General features: G+C 40.2%; 3 protein-coding genes across 5 annotated transcripts; 1 reads left to right on the plus strand and 2 right to left on the minus strand.

Moving 5' to 3' along the window:
* Positions 1–2639: 2639 nt before the first annotated feature.
* LOC116196192 (7-methylguanosine phosphate-specific 5'-nucleotidase A) lies at positions 2640–7567 on the plus strand. 3 transcript variants are annotated; one of them, XR_004154788.1, is made up of 11 exons: positions 2640–2809; positions 2943–3078; positions 3411–3471; positions 3567–3699; positions 3920–4043; positions 4277–4333; positions 4418–4514; positions 4962–5169; positions 5423–5483; positions 5596–5713; positions 7307–7567. XR_004154788.1 is itself a non-coding variant. In XM_031525795.1 (10 exons), exons 1-10 carry the CDS (start codon positions 2688–2690, stop codon positions 5653–5655), a joined length of 1059 nt encoding a protein of 352 aa, XP_031381655.1. In that variant the 5' UTR covers positions 2640–2687; the 3' UTR covers positions 5656–6058. The 3 variants fall into 3 exon arrangements, 1 of the variants encoding a protein (XP_031381655.1); XR_004154789.1 differs by lacking the exon at positions 7307–7567 and adding an exon at positions 6651–7287; XM_031525795.1 differs by lacking the exon at positions 7307–7567 and having other exon boundaries at positions 5596–6058.
* A 279-nt stretch (positions 7568–7846) lies between these two features.
* Positions 7847–8889, minus strand: LOC116196193 (RING-H2 finger protein ATL70-like). Its single transcript, XM_031525796.1, has one exon. It carries the CDS (start codon positions 8744–8746, stop codon positions 8270–8272), a length of 477 nt encoding a protein of 158 aa, XP_031381656.1. The 5' UTR covers positions 8747–8889; the 3' UTR covers positions 7847–8269.
* A 10432-nt stretch (positions 8890–19321) lies between these two features.
* On the minus strand, positions 19322–20154 carry LOC116197236 (RING-H2 finger protein ATL70-like). Its single transcript, XM_031527309.1, has one exon. The coding sequence runs from the start codon at positions 20122–20124 to the stop codon at positions 19540–19542; it is 585 nt and encodes a 194-aa protein (XP_031383169.1). The 5' UTR covers positions 20125–20154; the 3' UTR covers positions 19322–19539.
* Between the last annotated feature and the right edge of the window lie 166 nt (positions 20155–20320).

Genomic DNA, 20320 nt, shown 5'->3' on the forward strand with positions numbered 1-20320 from the left:
TATCTTTCCACACATGTTTGCCATGCGGGTCGAGCCTGATCCCTAGGCCGAACAATATTAGGGTTCCATGCCCTAATCATCGATCACAGGGTTCGACGCCTTAATCAACACTCACATAGTCCAACACCCTATTCAGTGAGAGCGTGCATTGAATTTCAATTCTTTGGTATTTTCCCTAAACTCACGGTGAGTTAGAGTGGAATAATAACTGAACGCGAGTCAACTGGAGTTCAGCCATTTGCAATTTGTATTTATTGTTTTCGAGGGCATTGTAAGGATTTTATTCTGTACATTCATTCTGTAAGAATTCCAGTCGGTAAGCGAACGTTCCGAGAGTCGAATTAATCGAATCGGTCTAATGCTTGCCCAAAGGAAAGTAAATCCAAGAACTCGCAGTTCTGGTTCACGCATGGATTCAACCTCCATGGTTCGATGAATTGTAACGCAAGATTGTGAACCAATTCCCCGACACACGGGTTTACTTCTCTCTCGGCTTCTCCACCAACATCGTTTAGTTCACCGAATCTTCGGTGTCAAAACGTGCGAACTGAGTGTAACTTAATCCACGCGGTAAATAATAAAACATGCAAGCCTAGCAAACCAGAATACCAAAAGGGAGTGCGAGATATAGGCCCGCACGTAACATGAACCCCCGAAAACGGACTTTTCGGTTCCGCACAGACCAATACCTTAACAACAACTAGGTGTTCTATACCCCTAGACATCGGGTAACTTATCCGCCCTCGAATTACGGGTCTTAAAATGATAAGTGGCGACTCCTTCTCTCACGCGTGTCCGTCACGCGTCCCACGGGAAGGAGGACACTCCCAAGCCGCGCGATCCAAAAGCACGCGATGCGGACCCCGACGAGAGTTCACATTCGGGTCCGTACAATCGCTAAGATGGGTTTAAAAACATTCTAATCTCGTCATTGATAATGGGAACCCGACTTTATTCTAGCCAAAGGTTAGTTTTGAGGTTTAAAGGGTAATAACAAGTTATCGAATGATACCGTGCACTAAGAATTAGGATTTAGTGCTTGAGTTTTAGGAGGATGAGTTTTACTCTTAATGGATGGATATTAGTTGTCATGAAATCCACCTATATGGACATGAAGTGGTGCCATTTCAACGAGAGTTTTCTTTATGGTTTTTCCTCTCGTATATGTCCATGAAACGGGATGAGCACATGGCCATAACGGTGCTAAAACAAATAAAACTCTTACTCGAATATTTTACAATTATGTGTGCGACTTTTTTCGGTATTGGCTTTAAGAGTGATGGTTCAAGAGACTAGCCACCAATCACTTTGTTGATACTTTGAGAGTTAGCACTAAGGGAGGGTTCAATCTGCGGACACCACTTCTTTATGCATGATCGTTGTGTACTAGTGTTCTGGAATTAGCAATCTAGTGGGGGATTGTTGGAAATTATAGTTTGCAAATTCATTGGATTTTATTAATGGGTCACTTAGTGTTATTCATGAGTACTTGGACGAATTCAGGTTACGAAGTGAAGGTTCATTTATTTAATGGATGCATTTGAGTGCAAGACAAGTAATGTATATGGAAGTGACCATTCATGGATGATGTTTCATGTAAGAGTTACGTCCAATACGAAGGGTTCTGACTCTTCGATAGTGTCCATTCATGGGTGATGCTCCATCTAAGAGTTACGTCCAATGCGAAGGGTTCTGACTCTTCGATAGTGTGCATTGAGTGCATATAAATAGAGAGGCTATAGTGCTCAAATGATTAATCACAAATTCCAGAAATTAGAGTGAGAGTTAGGAAATTCCTTGATTTTGCTAATTAAAGGAATTTATAAGACTTCGTTATATCCCGGGAGGACCTTTACCTTAACCCTCTAACAACTAAAGTGCGGAGGCAAATAGTTCTCTTTGGAAAGCGTTATTCGCGCTTCGAATCTTATCGTGTTAACCCCGCATCGCCTCCGGATCGATCGTCTCCACACATTTAACCAACAGGTGTCAGTGCCAGCAAGGTATCTCAAATATTTCATCGTTGTAGGGTCACAACACCGACCTTTCCAATCTGCTTGTTCTCGGAGGAATCTCCAAATTTCATCAAGACTTTTTCATCATTACATGTTATAGAATCTATCTAAAACAAAATTGATCAAAGAGCATTGATCTGAAGCAGCAGCACTCACTCGAAACTTGAAACGGTTATTGGACATTAAACTAGCTCAAAATCACGATTAAAGAAATCTAAAACACAATCTAAAACAAAATTGAACTGAGGCATGCATTTGACAAATAACAACGGGTAGTTGGACATTAAACGAGCTAAAACTGAGAAGAACAAGTAGATGAGTGATAAAGTGGAGCATTTAATCGAAATCTAAGCCGCATTTTCAAAAGCAGCATTTAATCGTTGTATGAGTAACATGAGCAAAAAGGGGAAGTAAAAGTTATCCCGGTCACCCATTTTCCGGCGTAAGGTGATTCCGGGTCTTGCTAGACCCATGGAGAATGGGGATTAATAAAACTCACGCGTAGAACAGGTAATTATCCAGTTACCTCCAAAAATGACGAATTTGGTGGATTTTTTTTTTATTTTTTATTTTGGTTATCTTCCTTTTTAAATTAAATTTATTTTATCCCGAATATGAACAGTGGAGAAGAGTACCCGCAAGCAAAGATTCTTTGGTACACTCTACCCAGTAATGATCAGTTTCTGTCTCCAAAAATTCATCCGCTCCGCCATTGCATTGCCCCTCCGCCGGACTTCAGCTCCCCCATTGCTCGCAAATCCTCGTCGTCGTCTCCGCAATTCCATTCGTCGCGGGTTCACATCTTCACTCTCTCTCTCTCTCTCTCTCACTCTCTCTGAGCACTGGAAAACCCAGTCGCTAGAACTTTTTAGATTCTCGAGTGGTTCCAGATTCTCGAGTGGTTCCTCACATGGGTCGCTGTTGCAGTTCCCACGCGGGGACTCGGGTCGAGATGGACGAAAATGTGCCGGCAAAGGCTTCCATTAACATGGTCGTTGGTGACCGGGATTTGCTTGAGAAGAAGATTGCTGCCATTCGCATGGCTGGCCCTCAGAAGCTCCAGGTGGTCATTCTCTTCCATGCCAAATTTCGTTTCCGTTTCTATTGCTGGAGTGGATTGGCAGAGGTTGATGATTGTTTGAATTTGAAATCTTTGGAAGGTATACTGCTGAATTTCAGTGTCATTGGTGTTGGACTCCAATCTGGTTGAGTGTTCTTCAGCTTCAAAATTCTAATTCTTTAACATAGTTTTGTAACAGAGATTAATCTGTCATTTCAATTAATGTCTAAAGCCGTGGGATTATATCGCGTTTTATTCTCTAGACAGTTCGTTAGTGCCTCGATGGATACCATATACTTCACTGATGAAGAGAAATCCATGTGTATCAATGACAGGTGATTGCAGATTTTGATGCAACTTTGACCAGATACTGGGTTGATGGCCTCCGGGGGAATTGTAAGTCACAACAGGGTTCTCTTTTTTACTCCTAAGTGTTCATTTTGTTGACAGTTTCTCTTCCTTATTTGTTGGTAAGCTGATACTCTTATTAGCCAGTCATGGCCTTCTGCAACAGGGTAACCCCAAATATGATGCCAAGAGGCAGCAACTGTATGAGTATTACCATCCATTGGAATATTCCCCCACAATTCCCATTGATGAGAAGACAAAGCTCATGGAAGAATGGTAAGTTCAATGGTTACTTTCGTTAATTGGGCCCTCATGAATTTCAATTTGGCATACGCATGCTCGAAGTGGCAACTGTATAATCGTTGTCCTTCTGGATGACAAGTAGTACAGATTTTGCTACTTTGCCTGCTGTACTAGTTACTTTGGGATATGCTCTCTCGGCTTTTCCTTATCCGAAATGAATGAAGTGAACTGAATATTTGGTCTCATGATGCAGGTGGGAAAAGACGCATGGCCTTCTTGTCGAGGGTGGCTTAACATATGATGCCATCCAAAAGTCGGTTGCTAATGCTAGAATTGCTTTTAGGGATGGTGTGGTTGAACTCTTTGAGCTTCTTGCGGTAAATTTAGTCTCATATTCCTTTCACATTTAATACTTTGAAGTCTTAATCAGTAGTTAGTTTAATAAAGAAAACTAAGTTAATGCAGGGAGATTGTTATATCTCGTTTTGCAGTTTTTTTGATCGAAAAGAGATTTTGCTGTTTGTCATGCTTGTTTGCTAATTGCCTCCTATATGCTGCTGAGATAGTTTATATGCTCTTTCATAATTATATTCTCTCTTTCCTAATGCAGAAGAAAGGTATCCCGGTTCTTATATTTTCTGCAGGGCTGGCAGATGTAATAGAAGAGGTTGTTTTTATTGTCCGTTGCTTTTGCCTTCCATGTGACCACCTTGCTTCTATAATTACTGCTGCTTTCCTGTGTCAATGCTAGGTCTTGAGGCAGAAACTTCACAGATCTTTTACAAACATTAGAATTGTGTCCAACAGAATGGTTTTTGATGATGACGGTCGCCTCGTATCTTTCAAAGGTATCGCTAGAGAATAGAAATAGTGCCTTTTGATTTCCAAAAACAGACACTGTAACATGCTTGCTTAAATTTTAGTGGATGTTTGTACTTGGAAATGTAGTTCATGATATCTTGGGGTTTTATGTGCCTTTACTACACAATGAGCTTTTAGCAGTGCTCACGATCTTATATCAAGTAACAGCAACTAATTGTTTGGAGCTTCTCTATACCGGATAAAATTTAACATCTGCTGCTTATTTATTTTTTTGGGTGGAATCATTTAATTTGTAAGAGCTGACAGTGGCTAGAACCTTGACCCATCATCATTTTTAAGATTATCTTTTACTGCTTTGTTCTTTTAATTGATACTTCCGTCACCATTACGTCCCATTGACATGAATGATTCAGTTAATTGCTGTCTAGTTTATATCTACATTAATTTTACAAGTTGAGATCAATATTTCACAGGGAGGACTATTCACAGTCTAAACAAAAACGAGCATGCTCTTGATATGGCTGCTCCTCTTCATGACACATTGGGTGATAATGATGGTCCTGTTAATGATAATGCTTCTGTAAAGATGAGAACCAATGTCCTGCTCCTTGGTGATCACATTGGAGACTTAAGGATGTCTGATGGTTTGAATTATGACACTCGAATATCTGTGGGCTTTTTGTAAGTAAATATATTTTCTCTTCCCTCTTTCAGAAATACCATTCTTTTGTGGTCTCTAGCAAGTTCTGCTGTAGTGTATTACAGGTCTATCTGCAGTTTTGTCCTGTCTCTGACAATTTTATTACTTCTTTTATCCCTTCATTGGATCTCTCTTAAAACTTTACCAGTTCAACATGGAATAAGTTTGAGCGCTTTCTTGTTCAGAAGTTTATCTTGTTTATTGATCATGCGTACTTGATACTTCGATATACAGGAATGATAACATTGAAGGCTCAATTGATTGCTATTCTAAATCCTTTGATGTGGTTTATTTGGTGAGATGAATATCTTGAACCCTCACTATCACACATTGAACTTTTATGGCAATTGCAATTATCACTATCTATTATCGATATCATCTATCTTTTCTTGTTCATATTTCAACAGAATGATGCTCCCATGTCGGGGGTAGTGGAACTTGTTGCTCAGCTTTTTCCCACAGAATGAAACTGAATGCAGCATCAAACTATTCTTCAGCCAGTCTCGAGTTTTTCTTCTGCTGGAGGTTAGAAACTTTATAAACCCCTACTTAGAAACGGATTTCCAGAATCTTGCTATTGTATTCATGATCTCTAATCTTGGCATAGCATCTAATTAGAGCTAGTATTTTGGCTTACGTGCTGATATGGTCACAATGGTACTTGTATTAACTTGTTAGAGGGGAACTCTTTGTGGAGTTTCCACTTCCAAGATGTTTTATTTTTGGCCAATGGAGTTACCAAGATGACCATGCATGTGTTTATACAAAATAAAGCCCTTATTTCAGCTGCAATAATCTGGTAGAATTGATGGGATTGATGTAATATAAGATTAAAGCTGTCGATATTTCTTTCTTATTAGCCACACTTAATTCGGATATCGTTGTATTCTTAACAGCTTGTTGGTATATCTTCATTGATAACTAACCCAATAACCCAGTCAGAGAACTAGATAGCACTTTATGTTTTGGACATAGACGATATGGTTTGGACAGATGCAGATGAGGATATTGAGTCTAAAGAAGAAGTGCTAATGCCACATTCTGTTCCTGATTGTTGAGGATCAAACGTACATCCACGTAAATCTGTGGGTACATCCATGTATGTTCTTTCATGGGTATATCCATGGATATACATATGTTCTTCTGTGTTTCTGAGAAACAGATTGCTAGTTGAAATTGTGTCTTTCGTCCCAGCAAAACCTGTTAAAATGCCTAAGAAAAATTATTGGATAACAACTGTCATGCGCATAGGCCTACCAATCTCGAAAACTATAATCTTGGACTCCCTATTAATCTTTTCTTGGTATGGGGCCTAGTCAGATTTTCGGTCAACAACAATTATCCCTAAGCCAAAACCCACAAGGTCCAATAAGTATTACCTGAATATGTTACATCAGTATTCGCTTGAAGTAGAGCAACCGGAAAATTCTATTTCACTGATCTTGATTAGATTCGAGACCAGGCCATCTCAGGACCTGCAGCCTGTCGGCCCGGAATCGTTGAATTCCTACAAAGCGGACAACTCCAGTGAGCCCTAAGCCATGGATCCACACACTTCACATGATAGAAGTGGCCACACTCTGGAAGCAACCTTAGCAGATCAGATGACCTAAAATCCCCCAGACATATGGAACAAGATGATGAACTTCCGGACTTACCCATCTGGTGTTTCATGCGGGAGTATGGAATCTGCGGGTACCTTAACAATGTCGCTAGAATGATTCCCTCTGGGATTGAGACTACCATCCGCTGATTGGACTGAGAGCGATTAGCTCGGCGATAGAATTGGACACAGAGTGAGCACACAATGAAGATCGCTGCGGTTACTCCCATGAAGCAATTGACAGGATACAGCTTGTGGGAGGCAAACAAATGGATTCCAATTGCAGATTTGTTTGAGTGTACTGCAGGAAATGAAACATGCATCCTTGTATTGAATCTTGAGAATACTGTAGATGTGGAAGGATAGATGTTGGGGGTTCGGAGTTGGCAAGGGAGGGAAGGAGCTAATTTAATAGAGTTGATTACGTTATGTTCGATACTTGCAAGACTTCTGCCAAAGCTACTGTTTAAGCCCACGCTGGTTCCGTGTCTAAAAACTTATCTCTACTCTTGCAGGCCTTACAATAGGACAAGAGCCACAGGATGTAATTGGATTGACCAAATAGGATGCTGCTGTATGGAAAGGTACAAAAAGTCGTTGAAGCATTGTGGAACTCTAGAGTAGGGCTCGAGGATTTCTGTCTTCTTTGTCGTGGATATATCTATCCAGATGATCATAAGGTGTTGGTGGCCTTTTATCGATATTACTTATTGATCTGCGCCAAAGACTGGGAATAGTTCATAACGATGCGCTGAATTTGTTCGTGCTTTGGTTGACATATTTTTCTTGCTTGTCTGGTGTTTGTGGGACACAGTAGATGTTCCATGGTACGACCTGCAAAATTTAGCGATTCGAATAGGATTTGGGTAAAAACTCGAAAAAGAAAAAGAAAAAGAAAATCTTATTACCCTATGAATGTAGAGGATACACTATTGTACTTGTGGATGTTCCTTGTACACGGACTGTACACTGCATAAATGCCTAGTCGAACCTGATATGGTTTTACATAGAAAGTGTAAAACGCTATACGTAATCGATCGGAAGCTTGTTGTAAATGGAGTAAATCGTTTATCATTTATGGGAAATTATCCTAGAAAAGAAAAATGAAAGAGGCCCCATTGAATAACCAAAAAGCCCCTGAATTCGCATCGCTCCTAGCTATCATCTCTTGGTTAAAAGCTATGCCCAGATAGGCTACTTCGTGCCCTCTATGTACTACTGCTAAGTATAATAACATTCATATATGGTTCTACCTGCACAGTATATATACATCGATCATATGTCCCGAAGAAAGGTCGATTTAAAACCTCCACATCAACAACTGTTCACGAATCACGGTCCTGAGCAGACTGCTAACTGTAGTAACTAAGTCACCCAACTCGGGACATCCGACCTCTTAACAGTTTGTCACCGTAAGTGACGGGCATGTACCCCCTGCAAAGATGGTTTGCGTACTTATATATAACCTCCCTGACCTGTCAACTCGGAGGCAGGCCGGTCTCTGGAATCGAAACCCTAGTCCCCAAGTGAGGAGAAGTCCGGCAAATGGGACAGGTTGAGTGCATCCTAAGCCACGGATCCACACACTTGACATGGAACATGTGTCCACATCGGGGGAGCGACCTCAGCATATCCGACTCCTTATAGTCCACCAAGCAAATCGAGCAACCCGACGCGATCGACTCCCCGCCCCGCTCGTGCTTCGCTTTCGAGTAGCTGAGCTTAGGGTAGCTCGAGAGGGTGGCTTCGTTGATACCATGGCCTTGTCTAGCAGGGGCACCGTCCCGAAACTGCAGGTTCTGGGCCTGGCGTTCGGCGCGGGAGCAGATGCAGCACGCCAGTAGGATGAGTAGGATGAGGAGGACGAAGCCGATGACGAACGTGACGTCATAAGCAAGTGAGCTGATGGTTCCCTGTGAATCACTCGGTGATATGCCCGCAGAATTGCTCATCATCTTCTCTGCCTCTTCTTTAAATTCCTCCCAAGGGGAAGAGGGAGGAGAAGAAAAAAAAAAAGTACAAATTGGAAGAAGAAAAAGAAGATGATAAAATGATTTGATTGGATGGGAGAATGGTAATAATGGCGATATAATATATACATATGTTTCATATATCATCTTTGATATATACTGAGTTAAGTGGATTGGTCTCGGGTCTTAATCATTGAGCAATTGTAAGTTTCGTCGTTTTCCAACGAGAAAATGATAGCAGAAAAGAAAGTTTGTCCCAACTCTTAAAATTTAAGCTAAGTTGTATGGTATATTGGTGACTTACCAGTGGTTTATCGGGCAAATTTTCCAAAGTAACTTTCCTCGGTAAATCATCAATAATTTAAATAATCAAAATAAAACAAAAATTACTGCAATCGAGGGATTTTCCTGCCTGAAACTATTCCGACAACTTATCGAGGGAAAATCTCTCGAAATCTTAAAAAAAAAAAAAATTATATAGCATGACCTTTATCGGTCGGAAAAGCTTTCCAGCAAATTAGCATGGAATTTTTCTTAGAAAAGGGGGAAATTTTAAAGAAAATTTTAAAAATATTTTTCCTAATTATTTCAGGAATACAGATTGGTGCAGGTGGAGATGGGAGCAGAGGATAAAAGCAAATTAAAACACTGCTCGGCCTCTCTCTTCTTTCTATCTCATCTCTTCTTTCTAGTCTCCTCTCAACAGCGTCTCCCAACAAACCCTGAATCGGAGCAATTTTAGTAGTCAGATCTAAAACCCCGTCCATGGCTTCACGCATGGAGACTCTTTATCCAAATTCCTCCGATCATCTGCCCGTCGATCTCCGTCGTCCAGGTCCGCCTTCTCCGGCTCCAAGGCCTCTCCCTCCTCTACACTCCCCTGCAGTGTACCTCCTGATTCGAGCAGCGGAGTGCGCTACAACCGCCGCGGCTGCCTCGTAGCCATGCTCGCCTCCCCCGAAGAAGGACGCCGGCGAGTAGGGTGGAGTCGCCGGCGATGTCCTGCAATTTTATTTTTTTTGAAAATGTCGGGGGGAAATGCCTCGATAACCCCAAGGAATATCAAGGAATAAACCCTCGATAAGTGTATCGGGAGATTATTGAGGAAAATTCCTCGATTTTCCGGTGATTTTATCGTGGGATTTTCCCTCGATAGTCCCTTGATAATATTGAGGGATTTTCGAGGAAAATTTCCTCGATAAATCGGCGGGTTATGGAGAGAAATATTGTCGGTACTTTTACTGAGGAATTTTTCCTCGGTAACCCCTCGAAGAAAAAATACAGAGGGCAGTTTTACCGAGGAATTGTTTTCATCGATAATGCATCGGAATCTTGCCGGTAACAGTACGAAACCGACGTATTCCGGCATAACTTGCCTTCGGTAAGGGCGGCTTTTTTTGTAGTGAAATAACTTCTTTTGTTTCCTTGTCTGGGTGACAGAAATTATAATGGCCCGTTTGGATTAAGGGTTAAAAAATTTTGATTTTAACTCAATACACTATACAATAAAAACACACATTTCTTAAGTAAAAAATTTTAACTTTAACTTAACACACTACACAACAAAAATACACATTTCCCAAGTCAAATTTATAATCTCATCTCATTTGTCCTTTTTCACAATCAAAATTAAAATCAATATCAAAGTTACTTTAATTCTGAAATTAAACGCACCATAAATAACTTATATCGCTTTGCCAAAAACTTTTCGTTAACGTGCTCGGTATGAAAATATCAATTTTAAGGAAATTAAGATTATTACTTAGACAATAGGGTTTTTAACATAAAAAAGCACGCAATCTTCAAAAAATTTTAAATTTAGTACGAACTTTAAAAGTTTTAGGATAAATTGCATAAAAAAACTTAAATTTTGTAAAACATTTTAGTTTTGTCCTAAATTTTTTTTTTGTAACAAAAAAATCACATGTTTTGATAATCGTCTCAGATTTGACCTCTTGTTACCATTCTGTTAAGTTTGTCGTCTATTTGCCTACGTGGACTTCACGGGATTCACAAAATTTACACATAATCTGATCATCATCTATTTTCTTTACAAAAATAACCTAAATTTTCATAAAAGTCTCAGTTTTGTTTCAAATTTTGATTTGTAATTTAAAAAATATATATTTTAAAAATTTCTCAGAAATGGTCCATGAGAGGAGATGCTAGCCGGGGCCGACTTTAGGAGCAAAAACATATGATTTTTTTCACTATAAACTAAATTTATGATGAAATTGAGACTTTTTAAAAAATTTATATTTTGTTATTTAACCCATCTTATTTGTTTATTGATTTATGTCTGAAGTTAATAGTTCACGTATGCAAAATTGACGGAATTTATAACGGATGTTATTTTTTAGACAATTTAGAAAACTTATGGTTTGTTTTGTTACGAAACAAAATTTAGAATAAAACTGAAATATTTTACAACACTTATGTTTTTTTTGTGTAATTTGCCTAAAATTTTATGTAAAAACATGACGTTTCAAAATTGTCCTAAATTTAGCATGTCGTTACCATTCGTCTATTAACCGTCGTTATTTACTGACATGGCTTGTTAAATTTGATTAGTCGATCCTCTTTTTCCACGTCTCCCATTAAAATCCATTGGTGGGTCCATTGCCCTTTCTCGTTCTCAAGGTCAACCCTAATCACTCCATGTTCTTCCTCTTCCCATATGCAGACGTACACTTTAAAGAGACAAAGGTAGTAGGAGTTTTTGGGTTCCGTTAATGGTGTCCTCCGACATGGCAAGCATTGACCTCTGGAGCTTCAGGACTTCCTACCTTAACCCTCGGTTCTCCAAGGCCCTGTCCCACGGCACCTAGACCCTCAATAAAACCCTTTACGAAGTCCCTCTCCGATAGCATCTCCGACTTCTTCTCCGTCGCCTACGACCTCATCTCCAACCCTTTCTCCCCAATCTTCACCTCTTTTACCACCAAGCCGAAGGCTCCGCTAACTCCCACCATCTCGAATGTCTCTGGGGGCTTCAACTCCAAACCCGCCCTACTCTAAGCAAGAGGCAAAGGAGCTTCCGTGTCATCTATTTCCGGCAAGGTCTCGAAACGAAAGCCCCGAGCTTTGAAAAGGTCCCAAACTATGTTCATCACCGCCAATCCCGCCAACTTCCGAAAGATGGTGCAACAGGTCACTAGCGTCAGGTTCTCCGGCTACTCGTAGTTCTAAGTCGTCGCGGAAATGAGGACATGTTGGTGGGTGATTCAATTGTATATAAAATAGCTTGTCAAATGGTAAGGAAATGGACAAAGATGGCATCTTATTTATAAGGAAATGGCATAACAGAAGATCTACTCTATTGCTTCTGCTTTCATTTTCGTGAAAGCCATATAGATGTGCTTCCGCCAAAGCCAATCTTAGGACCAAAAGAATTTGCTTCTTGAATCTTTCTCAATAACCCTTTTAAGAAATCTAAAATTGCAAGATTTTATAGCAAATTGAACCTCAATCGATCCAAGTCTATTTCAGCGCAACAATCGTGTAATAATTCTCTCATTCAATGTAGTTATCAGTTGAACAAAAAAGTATAAATCAACACCATGTTCACTCAATTGAACCAAAATTCCCTTCTTTTGCCAATTCATTGCCCACTCAACAATGCTCACTTGCTCCTTCCGGAGGATAGGGTTCAAGCCCTTCATCTCCTTCAACAACCTCTGCACTTTCCACTAGATTCGAGGCAACTTTGGGCAAAATAGATCACAAATTCTTAGAGTTTTGGTGTTCGTCTCCTATGTCTTCTTCCCCTTTGAAATTTTCTGGAGGGTCCGAGGGTAGAGTCAATGCCCCCGGGGGGTAGGGGAGTGGTGGTGGCGGTGGTAATAGCGGTGGCAAGAGGAAGAACAGGGGAACAGGAAGAGATAATGGAGGTAATGGTCCCACAAATGAGGTGAATACAAGTGGAGAAAGACGGCCAGCTGATCAAATTTAATGGCCACGTCAGCAGAAAAAGACGGTTGATTGGCGAATCATAACGGCATGTTAGATTTGGGACAGTTTTGAAACATTGTGCTTTTACAAAAAAAAAAAAAAATTTCGTGCTAGATTAGGAAATTTTTGCAAAGTATCTGCTTTTTTAGGTTAAAAACCTATATATTATGTCATGTCACACCACCAATTATAGTGACACATTTTCACACGTGGAATCACAGCTTAGAAAGTTAATAATATGGGGGGAAAAAACTATAATCTATAGTCATGTATGTGATCATGACATGGAGACAAAACAAATGATGTAGTTATATATCTTACATAAGAAAATTCAAAAAAAAAAAAAGAACAAAGAATAGATGAAGAAAGTACATAAGATAAGGAGCTTCAAACATGATGATCTAGGTGGTTCCATTTTTTTCAGACTGCAAAAATAAAAGAAGATGATCTAGGTGGTCATCATATAGGTGCACAATGCAACTATAATAGCCTAAAATGTGAAAAACCCACAAAACCTATCACGATATCTCCATAAACCCTATCATGATATGTCCCTAAGGATTCGACATATCACGATTGGAACTTTCTGACAAAGTTGCTGGCCAAGTGGTTAAAAGAACATAATAGAGTGAAACATCTCACATCAACTCTCACAATATCCTTATTCAACAAGGTGCAACCGCCTATATGGGTGTTAGAGTATATAATTTGATAGATTTGTGTATATTAGGAAAGATCTGTAGTTTCTTTTTAGGGTAAATTATAAAAAAAAATTCAAATTTTGTAAAATGTCTCAATTTTGTCCTAAATTTTGTTTTGTAACAGAAAAAATCATAAGTTTTCTAAAATGTCTAAAAAATGACCTCCGTTATAACTTTCGTCAATTTTTGCCTACGTGTGACCTACGTGAACTGTTAAAGGGACCCATCATCAGCAGCAAAAATTGACGGAAGTTATAACGGAAGTCATTTTTGAGACATTTTAGAAAACTTATGGTTTTTTTTGTTACAAAACAAAATTTAGGACAAAACTGAGACTTTTTACAAAATTTGGGTTTTTTTTTGTAATTTGCCATTCTTTTTAACTATACATGTCATATAAATATATATACACCATAGACACCCAATATGGGTGTGTGAATCATTCCCAAATTCCATAGGCTCATAGATGGTATCATAGCCCAAGGCTTTCTAATTCTCTAACCCTAGCTTTCTGCCATTCTCTTCTAACTCAAACATGTCTCTTGTCCCTTCCCTTTTGCCATGGCATCTTAGAGCCCACCACCCTCCATCGACTCCATTGCTCCTCCTACACTAGCTCCTATAAATTTTTTAACTTCTTTTGCCATTAGTCCCAATCTCTATCTCCCTGCTTGATCCTCCTCTTTTGTATCCTCTCCCATCGTGTCTATAGTCCCTCTCCTCACTGCTGCCCCAATTCCCATCGCCCCTCCTCCTATAATCACTCCAAACATCACAAATATCATCCTTCTTCAACAGACCTCCCAAAACTACACCGTATATAGGTCTCTCTTCTCTATATTTCTCAGGTCACATGGTCTGCAGGGCTACATTGAAGGGCAAGTGTCCTGCCCTCCTATCACAAATCCGACATATGTCCACTAGAGCAGCATCGATGATGCCATTCGGTCATGGATTTTCTCTACTCACTCGGAGCCATTGCTCGAGGTTCATGACCTCCCCTAAGCTCGACAGGTAGGGGAAACTCTTCACAATCGACATGTCGATTGCTCTCGCGCTTGAACAAAGGACATCGGGTGCAATCTTATCAATCTCAAACTTGAGAATGAAAAATCTATGGAGGACTATCTTAAAAAGATCAAAGACTTCTCTGATCAACTAGAAGCTGCTGGATCACCTTTTGTCAACTGAGGATATTATTGCTTATACCCTCATGGGTCTTACGCCAAATTATGAATCCTCTATCACTAATATTGCTAATGGCCGAGATCTCATCTCCCTTGAGGAGTTGAGGACCAAATTAATGCATCAGGAAGATCACCTCAGCAAGCTTCACGCTTCCTCCCCCGCTACTTCTTTACCACCTACCTCGGCTCTTCAAGTCCAGGCCTCGCAACAATCGTAGAGGAAAAGGAGATCATGGATTGTAACAATCTCGTGGAGGTCACTCATGTCGAGGGGGCAGTAACTCCTTGCAGCATGGACATGGCGGGGGTAATTACGTACTAAACCAACGACATGGCAATTCTAGTAAAGGTCGTGTTGGTAGACCACACAACAAAAAATTATTTCCCTACTTATACTCCTTGCTTGGTAAGATCAAACCAATCTATGTTTGTTGGTGATGGAGTTCTCGGGTCGGGTCCTCCCCCGTTCATATGTCAGCTTTGTAACTCTCCCAGCCATTCGACTATTTAATGTGTCGAATTCTATAACTATGCCAATGCATAGGACCTCCTGAAGTCACTAGCTACGATGTCCCTGGGCGATGGACCATCAGAGACGCATATGGACTCGGGTGCTTCCTCTTACATGGTCACTTCGAAAGGTATTCTATGAAACCCTTCCCCTTATTATAGTCCTGCAAAGGTTATTCTTTGCGATGGGTCAATCTTTGCTCATAAAAAATAAGAGTTTTATGACAATTCCGACATCACATGCATCTTTGAAATTAAATAATGTATCACATGTTCCATCTCTTACATGCAATCTTGTCTTTATTCATAAACTGCGCCATGAAAACAATTGCCATGTTGTCTTCACTAACAGTGGTGCTTTTGTCAAGAACAATACTATGTGGAAGACTCTATTTCACTGTTATTCTAATAGCCATCAATATCCCCTTTCGATTGCACACTACAGGACTATGGTCCCACACATCCTGAGCTGCACTCTTTGGCATCGCCGACTAGGACATCCGCAACCACGCATTTTAGATTTGCTTAAGTCTAGGGCTTTGATTCCATCTATTTCCAATTCTAAGGATTTTTGCGTAGCTTGTGCTTTGGGAAAGTCTCATCAACTTCCTTTTAATAATGCGGACCGAAAATCTACATTTCCTTTGGAATTAATTCATGCCAATTTAAAAAAATCATTTGTTCGTTCCAATTTGGGATATCCTACTGTGTCATTTTCATTAATGATTTTTCTAAATATTCATGGTTGTTTCCTTTGAAGCTAAAATATGAAATTTCCATATTTTCTATGCATTTAATAATAATGTGAAAAATGTTTTGGAAACAAATATCAAATTATTTCAAGAAACGGGAATTTTATTACGGCGATCATGTTCTCATACCCCACAACATATTGGAGTTGCTGAACAAAAACATCGACATGTGATTGAAATGGTCTGAACATTGCTTTTCCAAAGCAATCTTCCTAAAAAATTTTGTTAAACGCTACGTTCACATCAATTTTCCTTATTAGTCCATTTACCCTCATCAGTTTTACAAGGCAAAAGTCCTTTTGAAAATTATACGAATCAAACGCAGACTACTCTATCTCGCGTGTTTTTGGGTGTGCTTATTTTCCGAACTTGACTCCATACACTGCTCATCAACTCGAACCGAGGTCAAAATAATGTGTCTTTCTTGGGTATGCACCTAATTATAAAGGATATAGTGTTTAGAACCTATGTCGAGTGAAAACGACGTTTGTAGAAATGTTCGATTTGATGAAGAAAAATTTCCATATCAACAACTCATCGATAGTCCTACATAGATCACACCCACTCGAGTTCTCCTGATTGTCCTAGGCTCCAATGAGTCGACCCTTCTCTTCTTTCTAGAGAGACCATCGAAAACCAGGCTCAGCATACCATTTCAATCCTTTTGTCCTCCATAGCTCGGGATATTTCCTCTGGCCTTCAGACTGAAGCTGGGCCTCAGTCGAATCCGCCCCCCACAAGCCCATCAAGGGTAGCCCAGTCTACCACAAAGATTGGTGCAAACCAGTCCTGCTCGCCTGAGGCCCGCTCTGATGGGCTCTCAATAGACTTAGCCCAGCTCATAAATTAGGCTGACAATAATCGTCCACCTCGGATGCTCCATCTCAGCCACAATTAGACATGGCCTGATCCAAGTCAACATCTCTTGTGAGATCCAATTTTTTAAGTGTGCATTTTCCAACTGAAACTTCATCTCATTCAGGCATTACACAACCTACACATAGCATGGTTACATGGTCAAAATCTGGAATTTTTAAACCAATCAATAAAATGAGTTTGTATGCATCTTCATCGTCACATGTCATAGAACCCACCTGCCACACTCAGGCAAATAAGGACCCACATTAGCATCAAGCTAAGTCCGAAAAGTTTAACGCTCTTATGCATAGTCACACATTGACCCTTGTACCACGTCATCCTAGCATAAACGTGGTCGGGGCACCTGGAAATACCGCATTAAATACATCTCTAGTGGCTCCATTGAGTGTTAAAAAGCTCGACTCGTTGCACAGGGATTTTGGCAGTAACCTAGCATCGACTTCCATGATTCTCGCTTGGGGTAAAAGCATCTACCATTCGTCTTGTTCTCTCTATTGGTTTATCCTTAGGTGAGAATATATGTCAATGAGATGTTAAAAATGCATTCTTGCATGGTGATCTCAAGGAGGAGGTCTATGCGTCAGCCAGTAGGTTTTATTCATCCTCAATACCCTCCTCATGTATGTTGCCTTCATAAGTCCCTGTATGGTCTTAAACAATTTCCACGTACTTGGTTTACTCAATTCAGCTCATTCTTGGCCTTTAATCATTTTCATTAGGTCCTCATGTCATTCTCTTGCTACTCTACGATGACGATATTATCATCACTAGCAACTCTCCATCTCTCTTATCGCACTTTATTAACATCCTTTCCAGAGAGTTTGTTATTGAGGACCTCGGTCCACTGCACTTCTTTCTTGGTGTACAGGTCACCAGACAATCTCACTCCCTATTTCTCTTCCGGCAAAAATACATAACTGATGTGCTTCAGCTGTACGATGTCCATCATTCCTCTCTGGTAAAAACACTGTTATTGACTCGAGTTAATTTGTCATTAACTGATGGAGATTCAGTACCTGATCCTTCTGAGCATAGGAGCTTGGTGGGAGCATTACAATACATCACCATTACCCAACCAGACATTTGTAATACTGTAAATTTGGTAAGTCAGTTCATGCATGCTTCTCGTACAGTCCATCTGTAGGCAGCCAAACGCATCCTTCGATATCTGTGAGGTACTCAACCGCATGGGCTTTTGCTTCTTTCGTCCACTGACCTTTAGATTACAGCCTCTGCAAATTCAAATTGGGCTGGATGTCCAAACAATAGACGTTTCACCACTGGCTATGCTATTTTCATTAGACTAAACCTCATTTCGTGGCGCTCCAAAAAAACAACCAACAGTTTCTAAGATCTCCACTGAAGCGGAATATCGTGAACTCGCATATGCAATTGGAAAGACTCTATGGGTAAGACAACTCATCTCAAACATTGGGTTTCATTCACCAAGTCCGATCATAGCCTGCTGCGATAATATCAGTGTGACTTATCTTGTGGCTAACCCAATTCAACATGATCAAAGTAAACACATTGCAGTAGACTATTACTTTTTTTGGGAGAGGATTGCTTAAGGAGATCTCCTTGTTCACTACATTCCCATATCCTCTCAGCTAACAAACATGCTCGCAAAGAATGTCTCTATTTTGACTTTTCAGTCGCATTGTACCAATCTGTTGGTGCTGCTCCCCCAATAGATTGAGGGGCGTATTAAATTATATAATCTGATAGATTTGTGTGTATATTAGGAAATCTAATTTCCTTTTACCTGTACATGTCATATCAATATATATGCACCAAAGACACCCAATATGGGTGTGTGCATCATTCCCAAATTCTATAGGCTCGTACAATGGGTTTCGTGTTTAACTAGAAAAAGAAAAGGAAAAAAAAAACCATCTCTGACTTAACGAGTACGTAGGTAATCGGCTCATGGTTTTGAGGTAGCTCCATAGAGATAGGCTCCATTTCAACAAGAAAACATGATCAAGGCTCGCCATGCCATATGGTCCATATATGCTTCATCTAATTGTTATATGATCTCATGCTATGATAATTATGACAGTCTGAAAAGCTATCAAATGTGTCATGCATTTCACGTTTTCTTTCTATTCAATTGATCATCTCTTCCCAAGAATCACGGCATATTTTTCCTTTTTTTTTCCTTAACACCAGCCCTAATATTGAAAATTTAAATGGATCAACCTTTCTATGGAAACGTGGTAAAATTTTCACTTGCTGAGCCCATTACAAACGCGGTACCAATGTGCTTTTTATATAGCAATGAGCTATTTAACATAATGTCTAACAAGTATATATAACTAGATTTGTAAATCCATGTAATCTAAACCATAAATTTTGTAAAAATTGAAAGCAATGACGAAGCTGCACATAATTTCATTAGTTTGCACGCTAGCTGGCCGATCTGTCTATGTATATATAATGTGGAACATGATATAAATATATGTTCACTTCCACTATATATATATTTGAGCAATGGTTAAGTAAACCACAATTGTTGCAGTAACCCTTAGGGCGCATGCTGAAACCCTTGCAAAAAGACAGCCTTGCTCGAGGCCTGAGAAATGCGTGATGATGTTTTTGTTCCTAACAAAGCATGTCCTCATTAATTAAAACACTGATCACCTTGAATCTAGCTGTACATAGTGATCTCAGAAGAGCCGACATAAAAGTCATTTCAAATATCTAAAAGAGCCGACCGCGGGTTAAGATCTTATGTCCTTGCCTACTGCTGTGTCTTAAATGCGACTAGAACAATTTTACCGTTTTTTGTGTTATTGTCATCGGTATGATTGCCCTCCTCGACCAGTTAATGGTGCCAACTCGACAAGAGGAGTGGAGACAGGTGTTGTGGCCGGAGAGCTCCGGCATATCGGACAAGTAGGGTTCAGCTGCAACCATGGGTCGATGCATTTCGTGTGGAATAGATGGTGACAGCAGGGCAGTGAACTCAATGCATCCCCCTCCTTATAGCCCCTTAAACAAATTGAACATCGAGACAGGCTTGAGTTCGACTTTGCACTCAAGCTGCCCCTTTGAATAGTCTCCCTACCGGAGTGCCCGGGTCTCGGGAGCTCAGCACCTGGGTTGCGTTCGTCCACGTCGTCGATCTCTACTCTTGCTATATCGATAGCTTGCCCTGATGTGGAGGCCAAGGAAGAGCTTGCTCCATGATGATTCTCATCGGGCACTCGGAATCGGGCACATAGGTAGGAAGTGATTGCAACTATGATGATAAGTACAACAACTCCGACAGTGACTCCTATCCCGTGCCCGAATTCTCCACCGCTAGTTGTATTACTCCGTGAGCTGCTGCTTGACCCAGAACTCGGGTCTGTACCCATGTCATATACTGTCCTGTCCATGAGATAAAGCACTTAGCGGTGAGGGACCGAGGCAGGGGAGGGAGATAGATAAAGTTTAGGTGGTTATATATATATATATAAAAATGAAAGCAGTGGTCAAAGTTTTATGGTCAACAATTCTAACTGTAAGGTTACGTGGTAACTTCCATTCCATTTCCTCGTTTATGTTATATATATATTTTGGGGGGAATGTCTC

The sequence above is a fragment of the Punica granatum genome, chromosome 2, assembly GCF_007655135.1.
Source record: "Punica granatum isolate Tunisia-2019 chromosome 2, ASM765513v2, whole genome shotgun sequence".
Taxonomy (NCBI): Eukaryota; Viridiplantae; Streptophyta; class Magnoliopsida; order Myrtales; family Lythraceae; genus Punica; species Punica granatum.